The 15,133-nt window shown below is 33.4% G+C and overlaps 1 protein-coding gene across 2 annotated transcripts; it reads left to right on the forward strand.

Moving 5' to 3' along the window:
* Nucleotides 1-7,581: 7,581 nt before the first annotated feature.
* On the forward strand, nucleotides 7,582-13,051 carry LOC120213179 (tyrosine--tRNA ligase, cytoplasmic). 2 transcript variants are annotated; one of them, XM_039211320.1, is made up of 3 exons: nucleotides 7,582-7,675; nucleotides 7,777-8,430; nucleotides 12,833-13,046. In XM_039211320.1, the coding sequence occupies exons 2-3, from the start codon at nucleotides 7,801-7,803 to the stop codon at nucleotides 12,974-12,976; spliced, it is 774 nt and encodes a 257-aa protein (XP_039067251.1). In that variant the 5' UTR covers nucleotides 7,582-7,675; nucleotides 7,777-7,800; the 3' UTR covers nucleotides 12,977-13,046. The 2 variants fall into 2 exon arrangements, with proteins under 2 accessions (XP_039067251.1, XP_039067252.1); XM_039211321.1 differs by having other exon boundaries at nucleotides 7,598-7,651; nucleotides 7,738-8,430; nucleotides 12,833-13,051.
* Nucleotides 13,052-15,133: the final 2,082 nt, after the last annotated feature.

A 15,133-nucleotide genomic window follows, 5' to 3' on the forward strand; every position in this document is an offset into this window, starting at 1 on the left:
ATCCATAAACATGGTAATTATATACTGTAACATCCCCAAAAGCCAGATCAGTGACTAAAATGTAAATTTTGGAAACTGTGTGCTCAATTTTGAAATAAGTTAAAAGTGTTGGGATTTAAGTAAAGAATTTTGATGATGGATTGAATAGCATAGATGGATAATTAAAGGGGCAATTTAGTCTTTTCAGCTTAAAGGATATTTTGTATTTCCTTTAAATACAGGTGATATACGTGGGTTTTGGGAGAGTTCTGGAAGCCTTCTTCTTGCTCTCTTCTTCTTCTTTTCGTAGCTCCAGCTTAAAGGTAAGTTTGATTTTTAACTATTAATTTCTGGAATTTATAAGTTGGTTTTGAATCTTTGGGGGTTATATAAGCTTAAGGAAATCTTGTATAAACTTAAAACATCAAGAAGGGAGAATTAGAAAGGAATTTCTATTAAAAGATTAGAAATGAAATTTTGATATAGAAAGGTTTTTGAAATTATAAGGATGAATTTGACTTGTCATCAATCTAATTAAGAAGTATAAAGTGTTAGAATTGGATTTAGAACACATTGAAAATTTGGTATGATTTTTGAATCTCGTATGGAATATAGGATTTTGAGGTTTAAGATGAAATAAATGAATATAGATTGGTTTAAGTATGTGTATTAGAGTTAAGAATGAAAAGGGGATGATATATTAAGTGTTTGAGAGGAAATGAAGTAATTTTCGGGTTGAAAATATGATTTCTGGGCAAGGGGAATCGGTACCCATTCAAGGGTAACCGATACCCCTTCAAACGACAAAATTTCCAGAATGTCATGAGGGAATCGATACCCCCTCAGTAGGGAACCGATTCCCCCTAAAGGAAAATTGGGAATATGGGTTTAATAAGTTCGTTTAAGTTGCTAGTATCAAATTACAAGGTGTAGATATCTAATAATTGCCTTAAAATGTATAATTATGTAGATTCAGAGCTTAAACGAGTTCCGAAACCATTGACAAGTAATATCGATCAAGGGGAAAGATAAGAGATTGGAATTGACTAGTGAGGCCAGGTGAGTGCATATTCAATAGTATACGATGTGCGATGGGAATAAGACTTGTGATGAGTCTATTTCCTAAAGTGTTACACATGAATTCATGATTAAAGGCATGAGTGGAATATGCATGTATGTATGCTTGATTATATGGATTGATCTGTTCTTTTATGTGTTGGATGATAAAGTATAAGTAATTCCATAAGAAAGGTTATGAATTATATGAGATATAAACTATGTGATCATAGTAAAATATAATTATTATTATATGATAAGTGAAATAAGCTGGATAATATTGATCTATAGGATGAAGTGAGAATAGTACACTAACTAGGAGATTTGAACATAAATGATAAGATGAACATATAAGATAAGCTAGATGGGAAAGATTCATATGTTTAAATAAAACTATAACACATGGGTTGTATGATAGAAAATTATGAAGTTATATGAGAAGATTATAGGAGTTATATGAAATTGAATTAAGTAAACAGATTAGATTATATATAGAAATAATAGAAGTGAGATATGTTTATAAGTCTGCCCTAGATGAATATGAATACGAAGTATAAGAGTGCTATATGATTTATATTAGGATAATCTTGAGGATATATATATATATAGATAGATATGAAATGAAATGAAATGAGTTATATGAATACACAATTATGTGATGAAATGGTGGATTACCTGAACATGTGAATATATATATGTCTAAGAGAAGGCATAAGATTAAGATATAAGCAATGTGACTATAAGTATATGTGCTCTAAGTGATATGACTTATAAGTATTTCTATTATAATGTTACATGATATGTTATGTATGTTAAAGGAATTATGTGATGGTATAAGAATTGATATGAAATATATATGTGAAAACAAGTATATGTTATGAGACAAAACCTATGATTATAAGCTACGTGAAAGTGTTCCTATCTGTTATATGAAGTATATGATCATATGTGAACAAGATATGATGTATGTGTACATGAATAAAGGTGATTGGGTAAGAAATGATAGAAATTATATGAAAACATGACATATGTGACATGTGAATTATATGGAAATGATCTACGTGTAAGTGAACTACGTGACTATGTGATCATATGAAAAGAAGCTATGTGATAAGTGACATGTGAAAGTGAATTACAAGTTTATGTGAATATTTGAAATGAAATAAATGATAATGCCCATGTTATGTGTCATGAGAGCTAGGGGTATAGTTGGCATGCCAAGAGTCGAGGGTCTACGCGGTTCTTCGGGACATATGTATATTCTTTGGAACATGTGTGAAGTCTGGAAAGACACATACTTGATCCCTAGCATATGTATATGATTCTTAAAGAATTCTATGTGGTCCTTATGGACATTATTATATGGCACTACGGTGCAATTCTACGCGGTTCTTCGGGACATATGTATATTCTTTGGAACATGTGTGAAGTCTGGAAAGACACATACTTGATCCCTAGCATATGTATATGATTCTTAAAGAATTCTATGTGGTCCTTATGGACATCATTATATGGCACTACGGTGCAATTCTACGGGGCACTTCGGTGCATTTATACGAGCTGTGGTGACAGCATAGTGCACAACCTCTATAGACTCACATATCGATAGTTCTCACATATGTACATGGGCTAATCCAGAGATATGAACAAATATAAGTTAGTGGTATGATAAATGCTATAGAAATGATATGATGTTGTGTGTATAGTGTTTGATTGAAAAAGTATGTGATTATATGATAAACTGTTAATGATGAATTATGTGTATGTATGTATGTATTTACTGCAATTAATCTGATATGATTTTATACGATATGAAAAATGCATGGAATTTCTATAACATGATAGAACAGAACATGCATGTATCAATATATGTTTTAAAGTGCATTATAAGTTGTTATGCCTCACTAAGTCTTCGACTTAGCGTGTGATTGTTTCACACGTAGGTTTCGAGAAGAGTAAGGAGTGATGCGGAGCAAGACAGGTCAGTTTTCCTTACCAAAAGATCAGATCAGAAATATTTGACAAAGTATGTATTTGGTTATGTATAAAGTGTTGGCATGTAATAAGTCATTAAGTACGAGCACTCTAATAAAGTCTTTATTTTGATTTAAATAAAGTTTTAAATTTCCCGGGATTTTTCTTAAGAGTCAAGGTTTGAAAAGTCAATGTGACACTTCGGACTCGTATCCGGGTCGGATACGGCTTGGGGGTGTTACATATACCATTTCAAAACAAATATCAGATAACAGTCATAATCCATAAATCATCACATTAAATCGGTGCATCAACAATACGGTAACCAAAGAATTCAGTGTACCACATATTAAAACAAATAAATCAGTTCAGTAATAAATAGGGAACACACCTCGATAATAGTTTCAAATAGTAGATCTACTGATTGTTGGTTTCACCACGCTCTGCTATAGTTTTCGAACCTATTTTGTAGTAACACTATATTACTTATGGGTAACATAAATAAATCTCTAAAATCATAAAATTTACGGGTCTTACGGGTGAATACTGGCATACGTGGTTTAACTGATCTAGAAGAGCTGGGTCGAGCTGTCGAACGATCCGGAGAGTCTCGTGTACCTTCAAATAATAATAATTTATCAGCCCCAAATCTTACTTAATTGTTCAAAGCTAAAATTCTTAAGTATATAAGCATTTTCCGGGTTTGACTATCAATTTGGAGGATTTAGAGTCTGAATTTGGCCAAACAGATTATGGAATCGGAATCAGGACGTCGAAAAACATAAAGTATGACTTTTCGAAAATTCAAATTCTTGGTCAAAGTCAAAGTCAACCACTTTGACCGTCAATTTGGAGACCTTCGAGTTCGAATTTGGCAAAACGGACTGCGGAAATGGATTCGGCACGTCGAAAACTATCAGGATAGGTATACTCGGAAAAGATTTACGGTTGTTTAAGGGTCGGTCAAAGCCATTTTAAGTTTTGGTCAAAGAAAGTAAACGGTCAACGGTAAACGGTCGGGTCGGGTCAACGGTCGGGTCGGGTCAACCCGGTTCAGACCGGTCAACCCGGTTCAGACCGGTCAAACCGGTTCAAAACTGGTCAAACCGGTTTTTCCAGCAGCTCACTCTCCCTGCGGCGGTGCGTGCGGCGCGTGAACAGTGATACGGTGTCGGAAAATTCCCGAAAAAATTCCTAAAAATTATTTTGAGCGATTTCGAGATACTTACAACAATCGGTTCAAATTTTTGAACGGCGGAGAGCTCGATTTTAACTCGGCTGAAACTTTGACTGCTCCACCTCCTCACGCGCCGCCTTCTACGGCGAACAAGGTTGACACCGATGAATTCAAAACAGCACAAGGAACACGATGGTACAGGAGGTGTTGTAAACGGAGCAACGATCGGTGGTGAATTTAAGATTTTCCCGGCGATAAAGCTAAAAAAACGTCGATACTTTGACTGGAAATTCCCGACGTTTGGCCGCGTTTCGCTTCAATTAAATTGAAAAGTTTGTTCCTCGCTCGATGATTAACACAACGGTGGTTTCAAAACGACGATCGGAATTCGGACGACGTCTGGATCTGGGTCGGAAACGAACGTAGGGGAAAGGAAATTTGGGGTGGTGGTTTTCTGTTTTGAATCAGAAAACCACCCACGCATATAACATATATAACCAAAATTCACCTTATTTTATTGGGTAAATTCAGGGCTTAGTCCCTGAATTTTCTTTAACTCTAACACAAGCTCCAAATTTTAAAATCTTTCAATTTAGTCTCCAATTTTCGCCAATTTTTACAATTAACCTTCAATTTCAATTAAATATTATTTTTGTAAAAAATTCGGGTTGTTACATTGCCGAATTTTTGAACTAAAATGCCCTTAATTTTTTTCTTCCAAAATTATCATTATTTTGTCATTGAATAATAAAATTTCTACGAAGGTTAAATTACAAATTTATCCTTAAACTATTTTAGATTTACAAAAAATCTATAATTAAAATTTTATATGAAGTTCAAGGGTTAAAATAAAATTTTACCCTTATTAAACCTTTTTATATTTTCAATTCTGTAAAAAAATTATATAAATTTTATGAATTTAATTTTTTTAAAAGAAAATATATAAATATTTTGCAATTTGTTAAAAAAACAAATATATAATAAGGACAATTTGATCAAATATACATTCCAATAATCTTTAATTCCTTTAACCAAATACAATAATCTTACATTCCTGCTAAACCAACCAAACACAATATACAATATTACCAATAATTTTATTCCCTGGTAATTTTACATTTTGTGAACCAAACGCACCCTAAGTTAATACATTTCATCTCTTAAGTTATAGGTTCATTATCCATTAAGACTAAAATTTATCATTCTCACTTCTCTTATTTAGAAATTATTTTAAAAAATGTAAATATTGATTGAAGTGTTAAATTTTAAATATTTTAGAATAATTAACACCGATGAAGCCTATCAACATTCCGTTAAGTTTATTTTGATTTTTAAAATTAATCAAGTTAATTTGGTCCATTTTATAAGTTGAATCAATTTAATGATTGAATCTTATTTTAGTTGGTATAGTGAGTATTTTTACCTAAATAATATTTTTTTAAATTATTTTTTAAAATGATATCAATTTTTTATTAATTTAAAAAAAATATAAGGTAGTGTATGTTTAATAATAACGCTCAACCATTAGACTTTAACATTTATGGTACTCGAAATCGATATCTCAACAAATAACAATAATTATTTTATCACTAAAATTAATTGATTCATATATACTAAAAATTATTTATAGATATAACATAATTTTTTTTGAAACACAAGACAAAGACGTGCTGTGTTAGCCACGCCTTTTGAAAACGTGCCCTATCGCCCTTTTACCTACAAGGTTGCACGGTTGTCAAAGTTTATAAAAGATAAACCAAAAATAAAAGAAAATAATGATGTGTCAAAATGTAAAAAAAAATGTATACATTTTATTTATAAAGAAAAAATATGTGTGATACATACTTAAGACACATGTTACCAAGTTTGGAGGAACTCATTTTTAAATTTAATAATTAAAAAATATTTTTAAATATATATTTTTTATTTCAAACACTCTAATTTAGTGGATTTCAATAATTAAAAAATATTTTTAAATATAATTTTTTATTTAAAAAATTTAAAAACATGATAATCCAATGGATCTCATTTTGATGATTGAAACTAAGTGTGGGGCCTCACTTATCTTCTTGTCATCACCTCCTGGCATAGGGTCCTTAAAATATTAGGACCGATTCTGCATGGATCAGACTATAGTAATTGTATTGTATACGTGAGTAGGTCTTGTTTTGAATCGTTCAATGAATATATATTTAAAATATTACTCTTAAACACTTGTAAAAACTAATACGTGATAGATGTTATATTTTGATTATTAATATCTAAACAAATGAGTATTTTAAATATGTAATTATTAAATAATTGAAGACAATGTCCAAACATGTTTATTGTCTCCATCATATGACTCGTGCTCGTACTCACATGTGTCTTAAATACATGTTGTACATATTTTGTAACATCTGATATTTAGTCAAAATGATACGATCCAGATACCAAATGTTACATTAATCATAAAAAAGGCTCGATATATATTCACTTTACATAATTAAAAATTAAAAATTAGATTTTTATAAGATCACATAAGATTAATTACCATTATTAATCGAGAACAAACTTAAAAAATACAAAGGTCTCACTAAATCAGATAAACATACTTAAAAGTATTTTTAACTTTTCACATATAACACACGAAAAAAAATCCTAAAATTTAAAACTTAAATTATCATACATTAATTCAACATGCATACATACATCATGCAAAATTATAGCTCAAATGGAATTCAAATTGCATTTATAAGACATATTAGGATTAATATATAAACTATATATGAATTTCGGGTAAATTATATTGGTAGTGCCTTTTGTTTTCAATTTATCTTATTTTGGTCATCAATTTTTAAAAAATCATGTTATAATCATTTTTATTTTGATTTGTCTTATTTTTATCACTAAGTTTTAATCCCATTATATGTTTGTAAAAATAATTAATTTTAACTCAATCTCTAAAATTTATACATAATGCTAATTTACCTTAAATTCTATATAAAGTACTAATTGAACTCATAAATTTTAAATAAAATATCAATTTGACCCTTAAATCCAGTCAAAGTTCTCATCGTCGATCGCTACTCATTATCGTTGTTAGTCACCATCTACTGATGTCTTCTATTAATGTTAAACCTTAAAATTTTTAATTAACTCATTTTTTACTTTATGAATGAGAGTCCAATATAATTTTCATAAAAATGTCACAAATTTCATAAACATAGTCTAAAACCCTTCAAATTCCTTTAAAAATATGTCTTAATAATAAATTTATCGCTATTATTTTTAAATAAATAAAAAAAATAAAAATTTATATTATAATATATTTATATTATAATGATAATAATTTAATTTATATAAATTAGTGTATGCTTCCCTTATTTTATCAACAAATATAAGTTGCAGCTTGAGGTCCACTCGACTGAGTTAAACTAATAAGTTCTCCAACGTTTCACTTCAACGGCAGACTTCTAACAGATTGTCTCTTTCACCCTCATCGTCTTGGTAAATTATCCTTTTCATTTGTTGGGTCTGTTTTTATTTACGAGATTCTTTATTTTTCGCAGGGATTGATATCGATTAAGTATTATTTCCCATCATTCCAGGTTGATTCGCTGCTATAAATTGCAATGGCGGCGATGACAATTGGTCTGCGGGGATTATCTGTAAGTACCCTATCACTTCCCCTCCTCCGCAATTGCAAGATTAATCCACTCACTCACTCGTATCCGACGAATCGAAGCTTAAAACCCCTGATTTCGCCTTGTAATCCCACTGTTCTCGGAGGTCTCCGCTCGTTCTGTGCGTCTCCGGACGTCAACGTGGAGGCCACCCCCACAGCACCGCCGTCTACGGAGGTTGTTAATGCTCAGTCTACGGACGATATAAGGAATGCAGCCAACCTGCTCGACATAAGGGTTGGCCGAATACTCAAAGCATGGAGGCACGAGGAAGCCGATTCGCTTTACGTGGAAGAGGTCGACGTAGGCGAGCCTGAACCCAGAATAATCTGCAGTGGGCTTGTTAAGTACATTCCTTTGGAACTCCTTCAGGATGCCAAAGTTGTGGTGCTTGCTAATTTGAAGCCGAGGAACATGCGCGGTGTTAAGTCTAATGGAATGCTAATGGCGGCTTCCGATGCGGCGCATGAGAATGTTGAGCTTCTTATGCCCCCCGACGGTGCAGTTCCCGGTGAGAGAATATGGTTTGGGACAGAAGATGATAAAGATGGCCAACCTGAACCTGCTACTGCTAACCAGGTATCATAGGCTTCACTTCTATTCTTATCTGAACTTTTGACATTTGGTGCCTTATGTTTGTGTGTGTGGAACTAAGGGGCTGTTTGTTTACTTCAGAATGATTAAGCTTTGAATGATTCAAACGGTCTGTATGAATTAGTTCTGAATGTGACATGTTGTTTGATAATGACTATAAATCATTCAGAATGTACTTCTGTCATCTGTGCTGAATCATTCAGCACTGTTTTGTAGAATCAATCAACACTGAATCATTCAGAGGTGCGAAACAAATGCGTTGAATGTCTCCATTTAGAGGCAAACAAACAACCCCTAAGTTGTTGTTTAGCTTGTTACATAGTAAATACGCCTTTGTTGATTGCTGAATCTAAATGTTTACTAAGCTAGACCAGAGGTCAAACCTAATGGACCATTTTGTTCCGTTCAAAATCTCCCAGTTTGATGTTATATATATATATATTTTTATAAGATTTGAAGGCCTCATTAAAAACCTCCTTCTTGATTAATGGAGCTTGTATAAAAGCTTCTTAATCATCTGAAGGAGGAAAAGAGTGCCTTATAATTTCAATATAGAAAATAGAATTACAACATTGGAACAACTATTCCAAAAAACCCTTACAAACAATACAGGAGCCAGAAAACCAAACTAAAGAAGCCAACAACATAAAAATCAACCTATACCAGCCTTTGCTAAACCATCAGCATCCATATTCGTTGTCCTTGCAACCCATCTAACAACCCCCCCCGAAAGTTCTAAGACTATCAACAATATCTCTAACAATAAAACCATATACAATTGGACATGAGTCAACATTATTTATCCAGTCTACTGCAACCCTGCAATCACTCTCAACGATCAGCCTATCTTTAACCCTCCATTGAAAAGAGGCAAAGAAAGAAATACCCCTTTGAATAGTTTTAAGTTCATTCAATGTTGGAGGTCCTGAACCAGCAGGCTCCTGAAAAGAACCTAGGATTGCACCAGATTGATCCCTCATAAGACCTCCAAGACCTGATTCCTTCCAATCACTGCTAGTGGTTGCATCCACATTTACCTTGACGAAACCCATAGGGGGAGGTAACCAAGGGATTATAGAAGACTTCAAGAAATTGTAGGACGAATAGGAATCTCCTATAGAAGGATCAGAAATTAAAGAGTCCTTAGTAATAGAAACATCCTTATTCTTTGCTAGAAACCAAGAGGCCAGCCTAACTCTTGTTAAAAAAAATAATTCAGACTGATCAAGCTTTCCCCCTTCAAAAACAATAAAATTTTTGATTTTCCAGATTGACCAAATAACAGCCCCAGGAATGAAAGTTCATATTGCAGAATTGGATTTCAACTCATCCCAAGCTAGAAGAAAACTTTTTGCTTCTGCAGGAAACACAGAACTAAACCTCCAAAAATTTAGAAATTTGTTCCACAAAGACCACGCAACCGAACAAGAAAAGAATAGATGCGATGAAGTTTCTTCAACCATTCTACAAAGAGGGCATAACTCATCCTCAATACCTTGAACACCTCTTTTAACCAATTCGGTTTTAACAGCAATTTTGTGAAGCACAATTTGCCACACTAATGTTTCAACTCTAGGGGGAACCAATCCTCTCCAAACAATTTTATTCCAGAAATGAACATCTTCTGAACCTGATCCACACTTCTCAACACAAGAACCGACTGTATAAACACCGTCCCCACTACCTTTCCAAATCAAACCAATTCTAGAATCAAGAGATAGAGAAAAAGAAGAAATGATGCTCACCAAATTACACCATTGTTCAAGCTCCCAATCATTTAAATTTCTTCGAACTTGAACATCCCAAATCCAACCCGAAGAAAGAAATTCCCCAAACTCACAAAGTTTACCGTATTTATTAGTAGAAAGCGAAAATAGTCTAGGAAACATAATCTGAAACGGAAAATCAGCAGCCCAGCTGTCTTGCCAAAATCGAACATGCTTACCATTTCCAACGTGAAAATTGCACAAACTACGAAACTTAGAACCAAAGGAGTCTTGTTTGTAATGGTTATTAACCACTGATCTCCATAACCAGGAAGATTGAGTAGAAATCTTGCTATCAAACAGTAATCTAGAAGAATCAATGTTGTATTTGCTACAAATAAAATTCCTCCAAATAGAACTTCTCTAATTTGCAAACCTCCAAGACCATTTCTCTAGCAGTGCCCTGTTCATACAAATCAGATTCCGAACTCCCAAACCTCCCTCATTCTTTGATCTGCAAACATCATCCCATTTAACCCAGTGTATCTTCTTATTACCATTTCCCCCTCCCCATAAAAAATTAGACAGAATTGAATTTAGAGACTTAAGGATAGAAGCTGGAATCTTGAACAAAGATAAAAAATACGTAGGCAGTGAGGAAAGAACCGATTTGATCAAAACCAATCTCCCTGCTAAAGATAGAGTAGCAGCCTTCCAACCTGCTAATTTAGAGTGAAAATTCTGTACCACTGGTTCCCAAATAACAGAGGAATTCTTAGTAGCACCTAGAGGGAGGCCTAGATAATTAGAGGGGAAGTTTCCCACTGTACAACCAATAGAATCTGCCCAAGTCTTAACCTCCTGTTGGGGAATATTAATCCCGAACAATATGCTTTTCTTAAGGTTCAGTTGCAGCCCTGACATAACTTCAAATACTCTAAGAACCCTCTTCACATTCATAATTTGAGTCTTCGAAGCTCCACAAAAAATAATTAAGTCATCCGCAAACTGCAATTGCGTAAGATTAAAGGACCCTTCTTCCTTGCCAACTGTCATACCAAAAAATAATCCCTCAGAAACAGCCCTTCGAATTAATAGATTCAGTAATTCCCCAACTAGATTAAACAATAAAGGTGAGAGTGAACATCCCTGTCTAAGACCCTTGGCCATTGGAAACTCCTCGGATGGAACCCCATTGAATAAAACAGAAATTGAAGCTGTAGAAACACATCTAGTTCCCAGTTCAACTGGTTCACCCAATCTGGTCTGGTTTCCCAGTTTAATGTATATACTGAACAGAATGGACAATGATTTCTGATTCAACTGATTATTAGCTGATTTCGGAACTCCTAGTTTAATGCTATATACCGAACTGGACAAACCACTAGATCCTAATTCAACAGTTTCGAACAGTCTGGCCTGATCCTTTTTTTAGCAATGGCTGAATCTGATGATAAAGATGTATGCTTGAGAGTTAAGACAAAATTTGGTATTTCTAGGTGAACTTAATGAGAAATTAATGAATGATGATGATGGCCGTCATTTGGACATCTAGACTTGAATTATTTTATGGAAGAATTTGCATAGTTGGAGGAAAAAAATATGACTGCAAGAATCTATTCTAACTTCTCTGTTAGAAATATTGAGGAAGAATTGGAAATTAATGGACATCTAGACTTGTATTATTTTATGGAAGAACTTGCATAGTTGGAGAAAAAAAAATATGACTGCAAGAATCTATTCTCATTTCACTGCTAGAAATATTGTGGAAGAATTGGAAATTAATTTACAATGTTAAACATGCTGTTCCTTTTTGAAGGATCTGAGGTTGAAAACTAAACTCCCTTTTGATTTAGAATATACATTCATTCTCAACTCTTGAAGAACCACAATCTCCTACATTAACTCCTATTAGTAACTGAGGGATCAAACGTGGGTCAAGTTGGCAGTAGCATCCATTCATGCATCCCTGATATTGAACTTGTTCGGCTTGGACCGCTTGGTATTTAATTAGGGTTATACATTGGACTTCGGTCTCACAAGCTACTTGAGGACGGTAATGCTTGACTTGAGTAGTTTCTAAGCCTAATTGAGTTTTTTAATTAAAGTTTTAATATGTATTTAATTAGTTTTTTAAAACTAAAATTTGAATTTGGGATCAAGCATAAACAACCGTGTTTGAAGTTGAGCATGAGAATCTTACTTATTTTTTAGTTCACCAAGTAAAAAAGTAAACGTGCTTAATCCATCGAGCTAGAGCGGTTTGATTTTGATCTTGAATTGAGCTTGAACTTTAAAGGTGGAAATTGATCAAGCTTAGCTTTGAACTTCTTGTGCTCAACTCCACTCAGTTTCATCCCTAGTATTAATAGCATTGGAGAAAGTCATGGTTGAAATAGTTATAGGCATATTGCTAATCCTATTGGACCCTTTTTGCATAACTTAGCCTCAACCTAAAAACAGGAGAAAGCTAAAGGTTTGAAGCTTCCAATGAGAGTATTGGGTTCATTGGACTATGCCATTCATTCTGCATCAACCTATGTTGCCCCGACTTCCGTTTTTATTATGAAGTAATAATGTTGGACATTTGTATCTGACACAGAGAAATAGGATACAGGAGTAACACCAGCTCCGGCATCCATACAAAGTTTTCCAATTACTACATATTCAAATTTGTGCAGGTTCAAAAGAAAAAGATTTGGGAATCGGTGCAGCCTCAGCTTAAAACAGATGCTTCTTGTACTGCAATGCTTGGGGAGCACTTGATGCAGACATCTGCAGGTGTAGTAGTCTGCAAATCTCTGAAGAATGCAAATATATCCTGATTACATCTAATGCCAATCAATTTATTTTGTTTTAAAACATACTTCTCCGTCTATAAAAACGTATTCGAAAAGGATATTAGGCTGCGTTGAAAGCTTTTTCGATAGCGAAATCCCTTTATTTGGGTGATTCTATTCGGATTTGGGTGTGAATATCGGATATGAGTATTAATTCAAGACATGGTTAGATTTGTGTATTTTTTTTTTCATTCATTCATAGGGTCTTGGAGGTTATATTTCACATTTCGTACCCATGTATCGATACAAATTCTAGACACGAATAATTAATCATTTAGCAGGTGATATCATATAAAGGGTAAAGTTCACAATTGGTCATTAAACTATGTGAAAATAAATAATTGCGGAAGATGTTAATGGTAGTTAAATAATTCATGAAAAATAAGCTGATCAAACATGATACAAAGCTAATATTAAAATATTTACAGTCTTTTATACAGTAAAAAAAGGGGGAAAACAGTTGTAACGGCCACATGTCTCGTAATTAAACAAAAATCAGCATGTGCATCATGCATGTGAATATCGAAATATTTAGTCTTGCAATATAGTTATAACAACCACAATATTAAAAATGAGTGAGTCAATTCATCAAGTGACCTCCGTCGTTAAAGGAGTTATTCTTTAAGGCATTGGGTTTGAGCAACTGAGATTTGAGATTTATGTTGTTAATAGTTAAAAAAGATTGTGATCATATAATAAGTGAGATAATACAACACCTAATCGGAAATGGATTGGGGTGTTAGGACTATCGCGTTGAAAATTTCGTACTTCTTAAAATTTTGTAATTTCAAACTCCATGAAATTTTAATATATATATTTTTAAAAATTCACACCCTTAAAATAAAATCTTGTATTTGCCCCTACACCTAGCTTAGTAAAGAACTTATTATGTTATTGAAAAAAATATTTAATCAACAAGTTCCTCCCGTAGTCATAGTAAATAATCCTAGCTTTCGCTGATATTATTTTCAAGCTTTGCTATGAGCAACCTTTCTCATTAAGCCATTCGTGAAACAACTCTTCTTCCCATCTCCCCATCTCGTATCAGTTTCACATCCGAGCTAGGGTTTTTCACCATGGGAAACACCCAAGGAACTGCAGATTCTCAAACAGGAGGAGAAGATCAAGAGAACGTTACCAAAGAGGAGTTCCATAGCATGAGAGAATATGTTGATCAAAGATTAAACGAGATAAATCGACGTATAGATGTGATACATGCACATGTGATGGGGGATAAACCGGGGCCTGCAATATATACAGATGTGAGTCTTGAGAACTGGAGCAATGAAGATCTCACCTTGTATGACGAGATTGATTGGTATGGATTTGCAAATCGTCCATTGGTTATTCCAGCACAAATGTCAGAGAAAATTAAGCACCAATCCGATTCCCAAACTGGAGATTCTAAAGGTGGTGTTGCATATACTATCTGCTGAAATATTAGGTGGGTTGTTGCTTGGAGCAATATGAAATACACACATAATAAGGTATGTATCAATTTAATGTTATTCCAGTTTTTTTTAATATCTATCACACTAAACCCACGATTAATTTTCCAATGGATCCTATCTGTTTTTTTTTGGTAATGTGCTTAAACGGTACCTCGATTATAAGGTATTGCTTTGTTGAGTCACTCTACTATTATAAGTTACAAAAATGATCTTCCAACTATAAGTTGTTGTTTTATTAAGTCTTCCAACTATAAGTTACAAAATGGACACCCGACTATTCATATGTTTCAAGCTCGTCTTTTTCTGTTAAAAAATCGATGTCGTCTGAACTGTATGTTAACCTATTGAATGTGATATGATAAAATCTTATTCCGGAAACAACTATACAATTCAAATGGTTTTAAAATAAGATTTTATTATATCTCAGTTAACAGGTTAACTTCTAGCTCAGACGCCCACCAAATTTTTAACGAAAAAGGACGAGTTTGGAAAATATTAATAGTCGAGTGACCATTTTATAATTTTTAATAGTCAAGGGACTCAACAAAGCATCGCCCTATAGTCGAAGGACCATTTTATAACTTCTAATAGTCGAGGGACTCAACAAAGTAGTATTACATAGTCAAAGGACCATTTATGTACTTTACCCTTTTTTATATTAGTTTTAGGAAAAGTTTTATATTCTTTTGAA

This window comes from Hibiscus syriacus, unplaced genomic scaffold (assembly GCF_006381635.1).
Source record: "Hibiscus syriacus cultivar Baekdansim isolate YM2019G1 unplaced genomic scaffold, ASM638163v2 tig00110020_pilon, whole genome shotgun sequence".
Classification (NCBI taxonomy): Eukaryota; Viridiplantae; Streptophyta; class Magnoliopsida; order Malvales; family Malvaceae; genus Hibiscus; species Hibiscus syriacus.